This window comes from Petaurus breviceps, unplaced genomic scaffold (assembly GCF_028583685.1).
Source record: "Petaurus breviceps papuanus isolate PSGF00001 unplaced genomic scaffold, PetGlider_PUasm1.0 99, whole genome shotgun sequence".
Taxonomy (NCBI): domain Eukaryota; kingdom Metazoa; phylum Chordata; class Mammalia; order Diprotodontia; family Petauridae; genus Petaurus; species Petaurus breviceps.
In genome coordinates, this window is record NW_027187465.1 from 25,740,817 (window position 1) to 25,759,212 (window position 18,396).

Here is an 18,396-nt window from a genome sequence, read left to right on the forward strand (position 1 = left end):
TGCTTGAGGATTTGTAAACACTTCACAAATATCTCATTTGAGTTTCACCACAACCATCTGAGGTAGGTGCCATTATTACCTCTATTTTACAGATGTGGAAACTGAGGCAGAGGTTAAGTGACTTACCCATGGTCACAGCACCAGGAAGTATCTGAGACCTAATTTGAATTTGAGTCTTCTGACTCCAGACCTCATGCCCTATCCACTGTGCCTCCTAGATGCCTCTAATATAGGCATACCAGACATACGTGGATAGACCATGACAGGCATCTTATTGTCCACAGTTGTAACTGTGGAAATCCAAGTTTTTAAAATTCAGTGTTTCAGGGAGGGTCTGATGTGTTTCTAAGGCCTTACACAGTGTTGGTGCTTAATAAATGTCACTTGAACCGCAGCCATCTATTTTATGCTGCTTTAAAAAACGGTACCATTATTAGGTTTTACCCTAATAGCACCAGCCTCCTCCTCCAGCTTGTCTTTCCACAAAGAACAGTACCGCCCTGCTGTGTTAAAATAGACACCAGCTGTTAGAAACCGTTTTAGAAAATGAACATGCTATTTTCCTAGTAAATTACCAGTGTAGGATTTCTCTGTTCTCCAAGGGTCTCAGTAGAAATTCATTTCTTTATATTAAAAATAGGAATGGGATCGCCAAGGTTCCATTTCTCTACCTGTGAAATCACCTTGTGTTAACAGTAGACCACAGTTTTAGAGTCAGAAAGGGCCAGGGAAGTCATCCTGTCCATCTCCCCCATCCTCTAACTCTGCTGAGTTCACCCAGCCCGTCAGGGGCAGGGGCAGGACAGGCCTAGATTCCTGCTCTCTCTCGTGAGTGTTTTTCCCACCCCAGCATGCTTTCGGCGTGCTGGTTTCAGCAGTGATTCCTTTCTCAATTGTAATTGTGATACTAAAATACATGGTTTATGAGCCTTGGGAAAAAAAGAAAGGAAGCTGAAGAGTACAATGGTATGCTCTCCATCGGGCTTCCAGAGATCCAAGGCACCCCCTCGGGTCTGGCAGTCATAGTGCACGGGCCACCTTTGCTTCCTCAAAACTCCCAGAGAAGGGAGCAGCCTTGCCAATGTTCTGTCAAGTTTACCCCTTGTAGGGAAGGGGTAAACTTGACAGAATGTATGTATGCCTTCAGCTAGGGCTTTGCAGGGTAAGAAGTAACATCATATCTCCCATGCATGAAGAAAAAGATGACAAGAAAAAATGCCCACACCGTGTGTTAAAATTGATCATTTTTAGCAATTCTTTTGTTTGGTTAATACTGCATATAACTCAGCAAAACCCAAGGCACACTCACCTTGTACACCAGTATCTACATGCTTTAGGCACTATAAATCCCAGGGTATGATGCCCACCCCCGGCTTCTTGCACGGCTGCCTCCAGTTGTGAGGTCGAAGGGTCCTGTTGTCCACTGGTGAATGCTGCCCTGAGACAGAGCTCCCAGAGCTTGTGCTAAAAGGTGCCCCAGGGGGAACCTGATCAAATGTTAGAGTTCTGCCTGGGTCACTTTGAAAATGGCCTCAACAGAACTAATGAGCCGCCATTACCTCCCAATTCCCACCCCACCCCTGTGTATTACAGAAACATGACGGGTCAGAGTACCCACAGACCAAGCTTCACACAGTGCCATGGTGTGCTGGTCTCTGTCAGGGTGCCGTACACTGTGTTTTTGGTTTAGAGAAGCCTGTGTTACCCGAGTGAGGGCAAAAGCCAGACCAGAGACTAGTGGGGCATTAAATCCATGACCTACGTATGTCTACGTGAGGGTCACACAGTCACCCAAGCTAAACCACCATTCCCAGCCCCAGGTACAAATGATGATTACTGTGGAATCTGGAGGTCTGGTGTCCCAAACACACAGCATGTGTCTCAGTGTCCCTGGGTAGAAAGTACATCTGAAAAAATACCCGAGGTGCAGATGGCTGACCTGCCAGGGGCCATGAGGTCTGGTCCCTGACCGTCCAGATCTGACGTAGCCAGGCCGGTCACGAGCCCAGGCAGAGTGAAAGTCACAGGTGCTGCAACGCTTCCTGTCCCTGTTCGGTGTAGCTGTCATCTCTGTGGGAGTCTGCCCACTGACCGAACGATTCCTGGAAGTGGACGTTTCTCTGTGTGTTGGCCAGGCGCCTTTTGTCTCGAGAGAAGAAACTAAACCTTTTGGGGAAAGAAGAAGGGGGTGGGGAGTGAGGGAGGAAAAGAAAAATCAGTACCTACCCAATGCCTCCTTCAGATGCTGTGCAGAAGTGGGCACAGCGCAACCAAGCCAAAGCAACCAAGTCAGTTTCAACTGGTGGAAGAAAGACTTGGAGCTTGGAAGGTGCATCTTAAAGCTGGGGCGAGGGTGGGTGGTGACGGGGTTAGGATGACCAGCGGTGCCCCCACACAGCATGAATCTTCAGCATTTAGCCAGCGATCACTCTTCCCATTCATGGCATTCTTAGAATTAGGTAAATGAGTCTTCCACACCGACAGTGTGAAAAAGGGTCGAAGACAGCACCATACAGCAAAGGCTGCGTTGACCTTTTTTTTTTTTTAAGACTGAAGAATTCATGGTTGTTAGCAAGCATCCTAAGAGGAGCTCAGGGGCAAGGGTGTGGGCGGTCACACAGAAGGGAGTGGGGACTCCAGCTGGCAGTGCCCGTCTAGAGGGGGGCGTTGGGAAGAGCTGTTAGGAAGAAGCATTGAGGCTGAGTCATTCAAGCTGCACTGTGGACTGCGATGGAGCCTGGAAGGAGAGCTTGGTCACAAAATGGCAAAATTTAATTTAATTAAAATAATCAGTTTTATAGGATGACAGATCCAGGGCTGGAAGGGACCTCTGGAGACATTTAATCCAATACCCTCGTTTTAGACATGAGGAAAGTGAGGTGATGGTGTGAGTTAGGTGACCTGTCCAAGGTCTCACAGGGAGGTAGAATCAGAGGTAGGTTATTTAACCTTGATCCCTTTCACCATTTACCTTTAACTCTGGGAGCTGGAATTTCCACTGAAGCCATGCACATGTGGCATGAAGCTGGCTTTGTAGTCAGGAAATACTGGGGTTAAAGTCCATCTATGGTCTTAGTGACCCCAGGCAACAATCTGGTGTCATCAGTTACAGAACTGACTAGCTACATCCATCCAATAACAGGTGTGCCTTACGTCAATAAAATCCCACTTTTGGACCCTCACTCTCCCCAGGTAGCAGGGCCACAGCTTCAGGGACCCCAAGAGTCATCTATTCCACCCTCTCTCCTTTTACAGATGAAGACCCAGAGGCCCAGAAAGGTTAAGGGACCTCCCTATTATCACCTGGGGAGGATGTAAAAGATATTCACTGAATAGTATGGTTGGAAAAGATCTTGGGAATCATAAGACCACAGACTGATGTCTGGAAGGGACCTTAAGAAGCCATCTAGTCTGACTGGCTCATTTTATAGATGAGAAGACAGAGTTTCACAGAAGTAGCCTGCCCAAGGTCACACAGGTACCAAGAATCTGGAATTGAAACCCAGTTCCTCTGACTCCAGAACCAGCCTTCTGGCCACCACCACTCATTCCACACGGCATCAGAAAGCCCAAACCTCCTCTGCCCATTTTACAGATAAGAAAACCAAGGCCTGAAGAGCTGAAATGACTTGATCCCAAGTCCCACAGCTTTGCAGATAAACCTGAAACAACCTGCATCACTGTTGTCCAAACTGACCCCAGGGATGAGGGTTTGGTCTACAAGTCAGACTTCTTTCTGTTGTTTGGGCTTTTTCTCTCTCCCTGTCTCATCCCTGACACCCCACTCCCACTCCCAAGCTTGCTGTTGGTCTCTAGAGAATGAGGGCATATTCAGCTCAGACCATGAGGTCTCCTTCAAAGACCTTCCAAGGCCGTGTTTCTCACCCTTTTGTGAGATATCAGCACTTCAGATGGATTTCAAACACACTTGAAATTTTGAAAACAACACTGGTGCCTCCACACTGCTAGGCACCCATTTACTAAAGCGAAAGGCACTTACCTTTGTTTCCACAAATTTATGCCCACCTTGTAGCACCAATATTAGGCCAGTCCAGGCCCAAGGCAGCCTTGGGCAGGCCGCATTATTGGATACTCCACCACCTACAGCTGAAGAGGCTGCAGAGGGCATCGGGCTCTTCAGAGCCTTCATTTTATAGACAAGGCAGAGAAGTGACTTGCTAAAGGTCACCACAGGCACTGCTTTGGCCGGAGCTGGTAGGATCCGTACCCGGGCCCTCTGTCTGACTCCAAATTCAGCACATTTTCCTGAGGGTCTAGCTATCCAAGCACATCCATGTTTCATTATTACCCCTAAGCAGTGCCTGTAAGCACGAGGGGGCATTGCACATCCAAATGGACATGGGAGAGACGCTGTCCACAAATGGGAGCCCTCTCTCCACTCCCAAGGCCCTGTCTTATTCTTTTTTTTTTTTTAGAGGACTGAGAAGCTTCAGTGGCAGAAAACAAAAGCATTTTAAGGGAGTGGCCCTGGCTGGGTGAGCAGACATGCAGTGTTAGTGACACTCGGTGAACCGTGGTGGGCATTGGTGGTTACTGACCCGTGGCTTAAAGGCCCTTCTTGACTGGAACATGGACAAGGTGGTTTTTAAAATGGAAACAGAAGAGACAAAGAAAATTATTTGTGACGCAGCAGAGGATTTTCTGAGGAATTGTGCTGACTGCGCACTGTGACAGGCACACGGGAGGTCACATCACAGCCACCGGGATGCAGGGGCAGCCCAGGCCAAAGAAAACAGCATAGTGCATTCCCAAGACAAAACCAAGAAACCAGATGTGCCTACAAGGGAAACAAGTCTTCGGACAGGCTGCAGGGTGGGGTCATCTAGGATCAGTCCAGCTGCTACCATAGGCATTACGGCTGTAAAGATCCTGGTCAGAGAGGCACAGATAGACATAGAAAAGGTAAAAGGGTGGGCAGGAGAAGGCAACTCCGTGCTCCACACAGACAGACAAGGGGGAACCCCCAGGGATAGTCTGGGTGTCCTCAGTGATGGTTACAAAGAGAAGCCAGGTGGTGACTGATTCCCAAGGGGCAGAGGGGGAGGAGAGCCAAGGGGTGGGGAAGAGGAGGGAAGAAAGGAGGCCAAGGCTCTCCCTTTGTGAACTGGCCCTGATGTCAGGCAGGGAATGTCTGGGATTTCTGTATCAGTGCCTTGGGCTCCAAGGGCAGCCTGACAACTTCTCACAGGCCTAGAATGAGGAGGGGCCTCCAAGGCTACCCACTCCAACCTCATTTTCAAAGTCATACAAGCAGTAAATGGCAGAGGCAGGATTTGAACCCAGGTCATTTGGCTCCAGGGCCAGGGCTCTTTCTGTTTGTACCATATGCAAACCTGCTCTATAAAAACACATTTTCAAAAATGGCAAAAAAAGATTCACCCTCAAATAGCATTTTACATACCCAAATTTAGCTTACACAAAACTGTCAGAAACCTATCTATGGAATGTTAAGAATACTGGTTGAGTTGAACAAAACCAGGCACGTTTATTTAGAATCTTAGGCTTCTGAGCTGGAAGGGACCTTCCATCTGAGCCTGACCTCTCCGTTTTTATAAATGAGGCTCAGGAAGGGAAAGCAATTAGGCCTAAGGTGCTAGGCCAGGGGTGGGGAACCTTTGTGGCCTTCTAGGTCCTTGGGTGTGACCTTTTGATTGAGTCCAAGTTTTACAGAACAAGGCCTTTTATTAAAGGGATTTGTTCTGTGAATTGGATTCAGTCCAAAGGCCTCACTTGAGGACCTAAAAAGGGCCACATGTGGCCTTGAGAGTGAAGGTTCTCCATCCCTGGGGCAAAGGGTCCAAAGGGGAAGTTTAAGGTGAGACTCAGATCTGTTTTTGATCACCAAGCATGTATGATTTTTTTTATAAACTGGGTTAGATAAAATGAGAGTCTTGGATTCTCTCTGAATTTTGGATTATAATTGCTATTATACTTTTTAGTTAACACAGATAATTGATCTATAAGCTGGGGCTTAAAGGGTCTCCTCCATGATGTGGAAAGTCATAGGCCCAGCCTGGAATACCTGGGAGTGCAGGCCCCTCTCGAGGAAGGGGCACAAACTTCCCATGGGGAACCACCCCTCTTCTCCCCAGAGAGGATGTGGGAGGCACCAGGATGCTGCTGGATTCCCAGTGGGAGAAACTGGGTTTGAATCAGCTCTGCCATCTACTCACTGTGTGACCTTGGGTCCCAGACACCTCGCTTGGAAAATAATTCTGATGTCTTCTCCATCCCTAAACCTACGATCCTGTGAACCTGTTCCATAGCTCCATTATAAGATCTCCAGAAACAGGGCAAATATTGGAAAATGTCTGCACAGTAGAAAACATGAGGCCTTTTAAAGTATCTCTGTGAATCCATTAGGCACCATGTTGCCCAGGGGCAATGGATGAAAGATTTGGGTTTTCACCACTAAAGCCTTGGGTACTGTCATATGGTCCAAAATCAGAAATGTATGTGGTCTCAGTGTAAATTAACAGTAAGGAAGATGTATGACTATGTGCCTGGCAACATGCCCTGAAGACCGCAAGGCCTTTCAATCTGCCCTGCAACCAAGTCTACCCTCTTGGAATGTGGGCTCCTTTGAGAGCCTGCACTTCTGTGCAGGGGCTGGTTCATTTTTCTGTGTGTCCTCCGGGGACTAGCATTGTGCTTTTCACAGAGCAAACCCTTAATAAAATCTTTTCATTTATTCACCTTTGGCTGAATTACTGGCAGGTACCCCAGCACAAAGCATGAGAGGGAGTGCAGATCCCCCTGGCTTTAAGCAGTCCCACCAAGGGAGAGGCTAGAATCTGCCCATTTGAGTACCCTCTCTTCTCCTTTTCCAGAGGGACCTATAGCCAAGAGGACTTTGCTGTCACCCAAACGATCGTTTATTTCCACCTATGCTTCGGTCTACAACTTACATTATTACCAGACCATGAAGACCCAAATAAATGGAACTCTAACGGCAGATTTCAGGGATCATGGCAAATAGGGGAGAGGGGAGGGAAGATCATTTTTGGTTGGGGTGGCAGGAGGTTTTCCAAAGGCTGGACCTGCCTGGAAGGCATAAGACTGGCTATCCAGTGTTTTCGAATCATCAGCCTCTCCAAATTTTCCTCCAAGCCCTCTGTCACTTACCCTTTCCTGATCCCTTACTCAGGCAAACCCCAGCTGTGTGTAGAAGGGAGAGAAGACAAGGAGAGGGAGCAGGATGTTTGATGTGTACTAAGAACTAAGTTGGGGTCAGCTAGTCTTTTCATTCTTGACCTTCTCTGAGCAGCCCCAAATCTTTCCTCCTGGGAGGTTAGCAGGGCTGAGTTATTTTTAGATTTTTTCCCCTCTGAGTGCCATTGTTATGATCTTTAGTCAGCTTTTTTTTTTTCTTTTAATATTTTCCCCAAAATTACATGTAAAGACAATTTTTAACATTCCGTTTTTTTAAAATTTGGAACTCAAAATTTTAAAAAATTGAAGGTTAAAAAGTGCCACCAGCTTTTCTAAGAGCAGTTTGGAATAAGATGTCCCTGACTCTGAGAGCTGGGTAGATGGGGAGCCAGCTACCACTGAGAGTCAGCAGCTAGAGACCAAGGGAAGGGAGGGCAGAAAAGGCAGCTGGAGGGACAGAAGTGGAAAGCACGAAAGAAAAAGAAAGAGTCTGGGACTGTTTGGCAGGAGAGGCCTGACTAACTGCACAGAGCTGGGAGAGCACCCTGCAGGCCGGTCCTCCAATAAGCAGGATTAGTGGACAGGAGGCCTCTCTACCCACATGTGATTAATGTTCCTCATGAGCCCCTGAGCTCAGCAGGGCCTAGGGAAATCAGACCCAAGCAGAGCAAAGCAGGAAGAAGGGGCTGACTGGCTTGTAACTAATCTTAAGTCTTCTCCATTAATCCTGAAGTTTCCTTCCATGATGCTGCTTTGTCCCCCTCTTCCTGTCCCAGGGAATGGGGGTGGGGAGAGGGCCCCCCCCCCACTTGTGTGGTGGCACAAACGCAGCTGTCAGTCAGCAGCAGAGGTGAACACAAAGGCCAGCAGTGTCCTGCCTCTGGCCCCATCAAAAGCCCTTCTGTGGCATTCTCACAGTTATCTCATGGGAAACCAGTACTGCCCCAGTGGGTGGTGCCAACCCCAGCCCTCTGGGAAAGGAGAGTGGGCACTTTCTGGCCACTTGCCCCTCTTCTCCCTGGCCTCCTCTCCATCCTGGGGGTTAGGAAAGCTTCCAGGTCACTGTAGGGGCTCAATGTGGAGGGAGCTGGCTAAGGGATGAAGCCTGGGGACAGGGCAGGACTGGGTAGACATGACCACGGCATTGCTGGGAAGCCCCAAGCCAGGCAAGATCCTCCAAGAGGAGACAACAAACAGAATGTCACCGGAGGCACCCATTCCCAGGGGCTGGTTAAGTCTCTATGGAGTGAATGAGTCTGATAGGCTGTAAGCTCCCTGAGGACAGGGACAATTCCATTTTTGGCTTTCTATGGAGAGGTATTCAATAAATGCTTTTTGACTGATGAATCAATGTGCACAGAGGGGCTTCACCCATTCCATAGGCTTCATTTCTGAATAGGGCATTCTTATTTTCAAGATGAATGAAACAACCCTGACACTTACTAATGGTTCTTACAGGCAGCTGCTCTCAGACAAGCCCTCCCCTAACCCAAGCTCAAGCTTCCCCATGCTTGGCCAACAGGCATCCCAAACTGCCCATGCGGGTCAGAAGAACATTGGTCTCCAATCCTCACCTCCCTTCCCCACTCCCATTCACTGACTCCGTGGCCAGGTGCCCAGGCAAGGAGGGAAACCAGGGACAGATGGACACAAACCACTGGTCAAGGCAAGGCCAGTCATCTCCCTCCACCCCTGCTTGGGTTATGTTTCAGCTCTCTGCGGTTAGTAAAAAGGCTAAATTCCTGCCTCAGATGGAGTAGGAGGGCAGAGGCTGATTACTTGTTAGAACCCCAGAACAGCACGCTAAGCTATCTATCACATCGCCTTGGAGGCCAACGCTCACTTACAGTCTCTTGATCCCAGACTCCGGCTGGGGGGACGTTTTGGAGTGGATGATGGGAGTGGGATGGGGTGTTCGACTCTCTTCTTCATCTTCCTCACTGAAAAAAAGTTAACAAACATTTGGTGAATGACCTGTGCCTGGACCCCACCTCCCTAAGGTTGGCCCATCTCACAGGCCATGTGTCTGCTAGCAGCTGGAGGAGAGGAAGGGCGGGGAGGGGGGGAAGCTATCAGGGCAGAGCATCAATGTCCTAAGCCTTTTTAGGAGGCTGCCTGAGCTACTGAGGGAAGGTCTGGGCAGTTCAAGGAAGGAGAGAACATACATAAAACCCTTCATTTCAGGCCTCTGCTTAGTATTTCTCTTTTCAACTTAAATTTAAAATACAAATTTGAATGAATGAGTAAAAACTTGAATATTAAGTGCTATTCTAGGTATTCATTCAATTCCACATTTATTAATCATATATTGGCATTCTGGAGACAAGGGGAATATGACATGCATCCTGTCCCCAAGGCGTTTACAATCTAATGAAATAGGAAAACAAATATACAAACAGCAGAGATGAAGGAAAAGGAAATGGGTCTAAAGGAGTGGTCCAGGACAAAGGGCTTATGGGAAATCTGGGAAGGGATGATGTTTGTCTGGGGGAGTGGGGGTGGGGGTGGGCAAAGTCAGGGAAAGGTGACATCTGAATAGGGCTGGAGGAGGGGAAGAACCAGGCACAGAGAGATAGAGGGTAGATCCATTACAAGCATGGGAGAGGGGAGAGGGGCTAAGACAAGAATGGAAAGAAAGAGTTAAGTGGGCTGGAATGGGAATAAGAGTGACATCATGCTGGATAGGTGGGTTTGTAAAAGGCCTTGAATACAGGCAAGGAGAAAAGGGATATGATCCCAGCAGAACTCTTGGGAAGGTTACTATGGGGCAGTGTGGAGAGTAGTTTAGTGAGGGAAGAGACTGGAGGCGGAAGGACCATCAGGAGACAATAGGAACAGAGCTTTTAGATCTGAAAGGGTCTTTGGTGTTCATTAATCCTTCCCCCTCATTTTACAAAGAAACTGGAACCCATTAGGGTGAAATGATTTGCCAAGATCAGCACTGGAATTTGAACCCAGGTCTCCTGACTCCAAATTCTGTGTTCTTTCCCCCAAACTCAGTTTAGGTCAGAAGGGAGGGGGTCTGAACTAATGTACTTGCAGTGGAAGAGGAGAAGGGGGGTCAGGCATCCACAGGGTATCTTAAGTTGCTTACTTACCGTCTAGGAGGGGAAACCAGATGTACACCCAGGAAGGCGTCAGAGCACGTGAACACATGCCCTAGTGCCAAGGTCAATGGTGTAGGAGTTGAGATGTTAGGGGAAAATTAAAAATAAGAATGACCCAAGAGAGAGGGTACTAAGCGATGTTAGGAGGACCTGTGTTCAAATCCTGCTGGGGCAAGTCTATTGGCTACTCTATTTCTTCTTCTAAAAACTTGTGGGCCTCTAGGCTTCCTTTCAGCTCTGAATCTATGATCTGGGCTGGGCCTCAGAAGATAAATGGTCTATGCAGGGACCATATCTTAATTAATAAAGCATCTCTGCCTGTTTGATACCACAGTGCCCTGCATACATCAGGTGCTTAATCAATGTTCTTGGCATTGTCAGGGAGCCCTCTCTTTCTGCCAAAGAGAAGCTGCCTCGCACAGTGCCCTGCACACAGCAGGCGCTTAATCAATGTTCTTGGCATTGTCAGGGAGCCCTGTCTCGGCCTCAGTCACCCCCTAGGGTCGCTCACCTCTTATAGTAAGCAAGCTCTTCTTGCAAGAAGAACACCTTGGATTTCAGCTCGTTCCTCTCGTGCAGCACATCTCGCAGCTCCTGCAGCGTGAAGCGGGGGCGATTCGGGTCCTTCTCCATTGCTGCTTTCTCTGACTCGGGGATGTACTCCTCACCCCCCACCTCCGTCTGCAGGATGCAAAACACACAGATTGACTTCCCTTGGTGCCTGTCACAGCTCTGAGACGGGCATGGTGACAGAGCCTCGGCTTCAAAGCTCTGCTGTTGCTGGATGTTAGCAGCTTTTAGGGAGACAGCTATTTTAAGAAGCAGGGGGGGCCGCCTACCTGCTCAAGGGCTCAGCGCTGCTTCTCCCAGAAGATCAAAGTCAACAGAGCCTGTGCTTACTGCTTGCCTTCTTTTTTGGAGGGGAAAAGTCAGGGCAATTGGGGTTAAATGACTTGCCCAAGGTCACAAAGCTAATAAACGTTAAGTGTCTGTGTCCATATTTGAACTCAGGTCCTCCTGACTCCAGGGCCAGTGCTCTATTCATTGCGCCACCACCCCCATTGTTTTCCTTCTAAGTGGGGACACAGGCAGGTGTGACTCCTTCCTATATTGCTCTGTGTGTGTGTGTGTGTGTGCGCGCATGGGCATGTGTAATATATGAGAGATATGTATATATAAGATATCTGTATATGCACATACATATATACACACACATACATACCCCCCTCAGAGGCTCATGGTGCAGTGGATAGAGAGTCAGCACTGCAGTCAGAAATATATGGGCTCAAATCTAGAAAGGGAGTGAGTGTCCACTGATGGCTCCATTTTCCCATTTTCTCATTCCCAATGACTTCTTGGACCAAAACACCCTTCTCCAGCCACTGTTCTCCCACATGTGTTTTTCTTTCTATCAGAATGTACACTCCCTGAAGGCAAGGACTGTCTTTTGTTATCTGTATCCTCAGTGCTTAGCACAGTGCCTGGCATACAGTAAACACTTGGAAGTTCTTTCATTCATCCCTTTCTACTTTTCTTGCCTTGTCTCCCACCACACAAGGTCAGTCTCCCCACTCTTTCCTGAATAAACCACGGTCATTCTCATTTCTATGCATTTATATTGTTTCTTCCACCCAAAATGTCTTTTCCCCTATCCTCTTCACTTATTCTAGTCCTTTGAGACCTGTCCTAAGAATCTCTGAGTTTGGGAGAACCCTCAGAGGTCATCTAGTCCAACCCATACCTGAGAAATAAAACCTTCTCCAACACTTCTCTGTGATTCTGGAAGAGCTAAGCCAATATCAAGGTGAGTACTTATCTCCCCTAACACATGTCCCCAAGTCTCAGATTGAAGACCTCCTGGAGCAGGGCCCCTGTACCTTTCAAACAGCCCCAATCCACTTTTGGGTGGTTCTGATTGTTAGGAAGTAGAATCTAAATATGCCTCTTTTCAGTTTCTAACCTCCTTTTGCCTTTTGAGGCCAAGAAAAAAATATCTTTGATCTCTCTTATGTATGACAGATCTTCAAAAATCTGAAGACAGCCAGCACATCCACTCTCTCTCTCTCTCTCTCTCTCTCTCAAGTCTCTGACTTCCTAAGCTAAAGCTTCCCAGTTCCTGCAAACGGTCCTTGTGAGGCATGGTCACCAGACTTCATCCTGGTCATCTTCTTTTTGACCCGCTCAGTGTTCTTAAGAGGTGGCACCCAGAACACAATATTCCAGATGTGAAATGATTAGGGCAAAGTGTTGGTGGGCTATCTACCCACCCTCACTCTCGATGCCATGCTACTCTATACATTGTTTTGTTTTTTCTTACGAGATTTACCACTCTGCCTCTTTTAATGAAACTCATGTTCAAGTTCGTTTCCAGGACGACATTTCATACTGTTCACTTGTGCCGAGCTTGTAGTGCCCTAATCCCAGAGCTTATACACACAAACTATTTTCTTGCCATATACCTCTCCAATTTGATATTTTTGATTTCTTGAACCAATGTACAACTTTACATTTATTCCTGTTCAATTTCATCTCAGCAGATTTAGCCACTCATTTAAAGCCAGGTCTCAACTCAACTTAACTTCACCATCCTCTAACTTCTATTTCTCCATCTTGTCCATGAGAATAAAACAAAAAATCTTATCAAATGCTGTGCTAGACTCCAGGGACATGATATCTGCAGCAGTCTCTTAATCTGTCAGGCTAGTAAACCACTCATTAAAGAAAATGAGGTTAGTCTGGCATGAACTGTTCTTAATGAAGTGATCACTGCTTCCATTTCTAAATGGTCTCTTGGACCCTGTCCTTCCCAAGTTTGTGAAAACTGTGGATTTGAAAACCCTGGATTCTATGACAAGTCATTATTAAAAATTTATGTGACCCAGGTACAAAAATATTTATAGCAGCTCTTTTTGTGATGGCCAAGAATTGGAAATGGAGAGGATACCCATCAGTTGGGGAATGGCTGAACAAACTGTGGTATATGATTGTCATGGAATACTATTGTGCTATAAGAAATGATGAACAGATGGATTTTTCAGAAAACCTGAACTTATATGAACTGATGCTGAATGAAGTGATCAGAACCAGGAGAACACTGTATCCAGTAACAGTCATACCGTGCTATGCCTAACTTTCATAGACATGGATCTTTTCAGCAATGCAAAGATAGAAGACAACTCCATAAGACTCATGATGGAAAATGCTATCCATACCCAGAGAATGAACTATGGAGTCTGAATGTTGACCCAAACATACTATTTCTCCTTTTTTTTTTTTGTGGTTCTTCCCTTTTGTTCCGTTTTTTCTTTCAGAATGTGACTAATGTGGAAATGTTTAACATGATAGCACATGTATAATCTCTATCAGATTGCCTGCTGTCTTGGGTATGGGGGTTGGAAGGGAGGGAAAACAATTTGGAACTCAAAAATCTTATTAAAAATGAATGCCGAGGGGCAGCCAGGTAGCACAGCAAGTAAGAGCACCGGCTCCAGTGTTGAGAAGACCTGGAGATCGAATCTCAGGCTCATTCACTTAGCACCCACCCAGAAACACCTGGCCGTGTAACCTTGAGCAAGTTACTTAACCTCAATTGCTTAGGGGCGGCCAGGTGGCTCAGCGAGTAAGAGCACCGGCTCCAGTGTCGGGATGACCTGGATCAAATCCTGGGCTCAGATACTCAGTACTACACCCAGAAATAACTGGCCATGTAACCTTGAGCAAGTTACTTAACCCTGATTGCTTAAAAAAAAAAATGAATGCCTAAAATTATCTTTACATGTAATTGGAGAAAACAAAATACTGTTAAGTGGGGGAAAAAAATTTATGTAACCTTGAGCAAATCAGAGTCTCTCTGGGACTCATTTTTCTCATCTGTAAAATGAGGGTGTCAGGCTGAGCCTTTCCACCTCTAAAAGCCAGGGCTATGATTCAGTTGAACAACAAACGGAAAACCAGAGATGCCCAGGGCACTGAACTAGGCACCTTCCAAGTTGACACCAACCTCTCAGTGACTACTGTTTGGACTCATCCATTCAGCCAGGTCTCAACTCACTTAACTTCACCATCCTCTAACTTCTGTTTCTCCGTCTTGTCCAAGAGAATAAAACAAAAAATCTTATCAAATGTTGTGCTAGACTCCAGGGATGTGATATCTGCAGCAGTCTCTTAATCTGTCAGGCTAGTAAACCACTCATAAAAGAAGATGAGGTTAGTCTGGCATGAACTGTTCTTAATGAAGTGATCGCTGCTTCCATTTCTAAATGTCTGCAAATGAATTTTAGGTTCCAGGATTTTTCCAGGAATTGAATTCAAATTATTTATCCTATGTGGCTTTTTTTTTTAAATTTGGGAATCTAAGTTAAGTGACTTGCCCAGGGTCACACAGCCAGGAAATGTCTGAGGCCAGATTTAATGATGTCCTCCTGACTTCAAGGCTGTATCCACTGCACCAAATTTACCATATCTAGTATGCAGACTGCTTTCACTTCCTTTTTATGAAAACCTAAATAAGACATGTCCAATTCCCTTCCAGTGGCACCTTTTCTCTACTCCATGAACTTTCCAAAATCGCTGGCAGTTGCTCACTCCGTCCCCACCCCGTTTTTTTCCTGCCAATATCTCAGGATATTGTTTGTTTGAACTTGTTGACTTGTACTCATTAGAACCCTCTCACTTATCTTGTGTTTCAGCTTCACAAAGCCCTTCTCTAACCAAATAAATCTGCACTGGTCTCTCCCTCCTCTGAACTCTGAATCTGTTTCCTATTGTATAGATTTTTTAGCACTCAACTATAGCTCTGCCATTGATCATGCCAGCTGCTACATGGGTTCCTTCTATTTTTCTTTCTATTACAGAATCACCCAATCTCTACGTTGGAAGGGATCCCAGATACCATCTAGTCTAACCTAGAGGTGACAGAGAACCCCTTCTTTTATGCCCTGATCAGCTAGTTGGTGGTGGCACCTCCAGCATCCAGCCTTTGTTTGAGGACCGCTAGCAAGGGGAAAGCCACCATCTCCTGAGGCACCCAACCTATGACGCTTTGGGACACCTCTCACCGTTAGGGAGTTCTTACTCACTGTGGCAGATTCACACAGCAGAAGAGCAGCACAACTGCTTCCATCTTCCCTATGACATTCACCAAGTTTTCTATTCATTATGATTTTATTATTAAGGAAGTTATAGATACGGTCACAGAGTGGGCGGATTTATTTTCCTAAGCCCAGTAAAAGTTCATCTTCCACAAGAGCAGCCCAGCCCAGCCCCTGGGGATTTCTCTCTCCTCAGAACTGTAGTACTTAGAGTCTTCCTCGATCAATGGGCCCTTCTATTGGTCTGTATTGTTTCATGTCTATAACGCAGAGAGACAACATGGCATTGAATGTTGGCATGTCTGGGACAAGGACCATTTCATTTCTGTCTTTGTATACTTGGTACCTAGCAGAGTGTGGGATGCACAGCAAGCCCTTAATAACTGCCTGTTGACTGATGGATGGGCAGTGAGATGACGGTTGACTTTACAGTCTGGAAAACCTGGGTTCAAATCCATCCTCTGAGGGAAACTAGCTTGTATCACCCTGGGTACATAGGATTCTAAAAGAAAGAACCCAAGAGGGTATTAATGTAGGAAAAATGGCCGTCACAACGTCTATGGACTGAGTCTTTAAAATGCCAGGTTGTGGACCGGCTGCTGCTATGCATCAGTGAAGAGACCTACCACACTAGGAATTCTGTCCATTAATAAAATCACAGTTTAAAACAAAGCAATTCCATACAGATTTGTGGAATGTTAGACACAGAAGAGACCTTAGAAGGCTATCTCCTCAGCTGGAATATAAGCTCTCTGAAGGCAGGAATCAGAGAAGCTGACCAATTTTTATTGCCTTTAGTAATCAATCAATCAATCAATCAATGAACAAGCTTTACTAAGTACTTCCTATATGCCAGGCACTATGCTAAGCACTGGGATACAAAGAAAGTCTAGAAATGGTCCCTAACCCTGAGGAGCTCACATTCTACAGAGGCAGACAACATCTGGAGAGTTATCTACAAATATGAGGTATATTCAAACAAGTTATCTTTACATGCAAGGTATACACATAAAATACATCCAAGGCCCCGGGCAAGTCACTTCACCCTCTCTGCCTCAGTTTCCTCATCTGTCAGATGAGCAGGAGAAGGAAATGGCAAACCCCTCCAGTGTCTTTGCCAAGAAAACCCCAGATGGGGTCAAGGAGAGTCAGACACAACTGAACAACAAAGGAGACTGAAAGTGGTGTGCACACACAGGCAGAAGAACCAAGAGAAAGCAGTCATAAAAACCCAAAAAGGAATGGCTAGCCAGGAAGAGAAGGTGAGCAACGGTGTCAAAGGTCAAGACAGATGAGGAATGGGAAAGGGCCATGGTAAGTCTGGAGAAAGCCATTTCAGGTGAATGCATTCAGAAGCCAGGCTGTACAGGGGGTAAGGACAGGCAGCTCTCTCAAGGAATTTAGCCAGAAAGAGAAGAAAGATGAAAGCAGGAGGAGCTCACAATGGGAGAAGGAGACTACAGGGAAGGACGGTCTGAAAGCTGAGCTCAACAGCAAAGTCTGGAGAGTCAGAAGCTGAGCCAGGAGAGGCCAGTGAAGAACGGGGGAGATGTGGGAGTGCTTGAAGCATCACCGAAGGAGCTGGCAGAGAGGGAGAGCCTGAAGTGGAGAGAATTGAGATGACAGAGGGAGCAATCTGCTGGAGAAGGCGGGATTGAAGATGCATGCAGAGGGGTTTGCATCGGCAAGGCTGAAGGGCCGCCTCTTCATAAGAGATAGCGGAGGATGATATCTGAGTTATGTGAGATGAAGAGGAGGGGAGAATGGGGACCTTATGGCCAAGAGCCTCCATTTTTCCAGTGATGTACTGGGAGAGATCCTTAACTGACAGGTAGGGTGGGGAAGGGCACCACAGGGGGCTTGAGGATTGAGGTTTTGGACAGCCCGATGGAGAGTGAGATAGTTCAGTGATAAGGGGAGAGCAGAAGGATCAACTCATCACAGTGAGGGCCCAGCTAGGGTTGAGGAACACAACCTTGGAGTGACCTAGACAGTACAGTTTTATTATTTCCTCAAGCTGTGCCCTAAGGTACATGAATGGAAGGGAAGGAGGTAGATGGTGGGGCTCGATAAGCCAAGAACAGCAATAGGCCAAGGGGGACAGACAAGAGATGGGAGGGTAGAGGATAGGGTGGGATTGACTTGGTTCCCCAAGGGGGAGAACCACCATTGTGGCCAGTACAGAAGTTATGGCCTGGGAAAGAACTGAGGGGTAGAGAGAATGGAGGTCCCAGTGAGGATGGAGAACAGGGGGAGGGATGGTTAAGTAGAGGGAAAGATGGAATGATTCAAGTTGTGGGTGATGGCAAGATCATCTCTGTGCAGGGCTGAGGTGACTGCATGCCGGCCATGGGAATGGAGGAGACCAAGGGCCTGGGCAGTTGGAATATCTGAGGAAGCATCAATAGGTATGTTCACATCTCTGAGGGAAGGAGTGGGGGGAGAAGAGGTAGACTGTGAGCCAAAAACCCTCCTGCCTTCAGGAGAAGGTACAGACTCCTCACTGTGACATTTCAGACTCTCCATGGTCTGACTCAAACCCACCTAGCCCGTCTTATGCCAACACTCAGCACCATCTGTTCTCTGAACTTCCAAAAACAAGCATTTATTATTCATCATGCATTTATTTAAGCACCTACAGCATGAAGGCATTATGCTAGGGGGCAGGAGATACAGATACAAGAAGGAAACTAGCCTCTGCCTTCAAAATGCCCAACTGCCTCTGTACCCAAGCCAGAGATGGACATCCTCTTCAGCTCCCTCCAAAAGTTAGCCCAACTAGCCTCTCCCTGGGGAAACCTTCCCTGATTATCCCAGGACTTAGTCCTATCTCCCTCCTCAAATGACCATAGACCTAATTTTCTGTGCAAATATCACAGGGTCCCAGACTTGAGAGGGACTTCAGAGACTATCTGGCCTAGACTGTACGGGAACAAGAACCCTCCAGAAGGTATAGCAGGGGCTGTGATTTTTTGTTTGTTTTGTTTTCTGGGCACTTAGCACAATGTCTACATACAACAGGTGCT

General features: G+C 46.9%; 1 protein-coding gene across 2 annotated transcripts in view; it reads right to left on the reverse strand.

The window, feature by feature from the left end:
• Nucleotides 1–1,231: 1,231 nt before the first annotated feature.
• The window catches only part of RILPL1 (Rab interacting lysosomal protein like 1), a 52,276-nt gene continuing 35,111 nt past the window's right edge, over nt 1,232–18,396 (reverse strand). Inside the window, exons 5-8 of one of the 2 annotated variants that reach the window (XM_069081746.1) lie at nt 10,792–10,961; nt 9,021–9,113; nt 4,803–4,890; nt 2,029–2,166 (exon numbers count right to left, since the gene is read on the reverse strand). In XM_069081746.1, the coding sequence (XP_068937847.1) occupies nt 2,161–2,166; nt 4,803–4,890; nt 9,021–9,113; nt 10,792–10,961 (357 nt within the window). In that variant the 3' untranslated portion in view covers nt 2,029–2,160. Of the gene's footprint in view, nt 2,167–4,802; nt 4,891–9,020; nt 9,114–10,791; nt 10,962–18,396 lie in introns of both variants that reach the window. The other variant, XM_069081745.1, reaches the window with a different exon arrangement.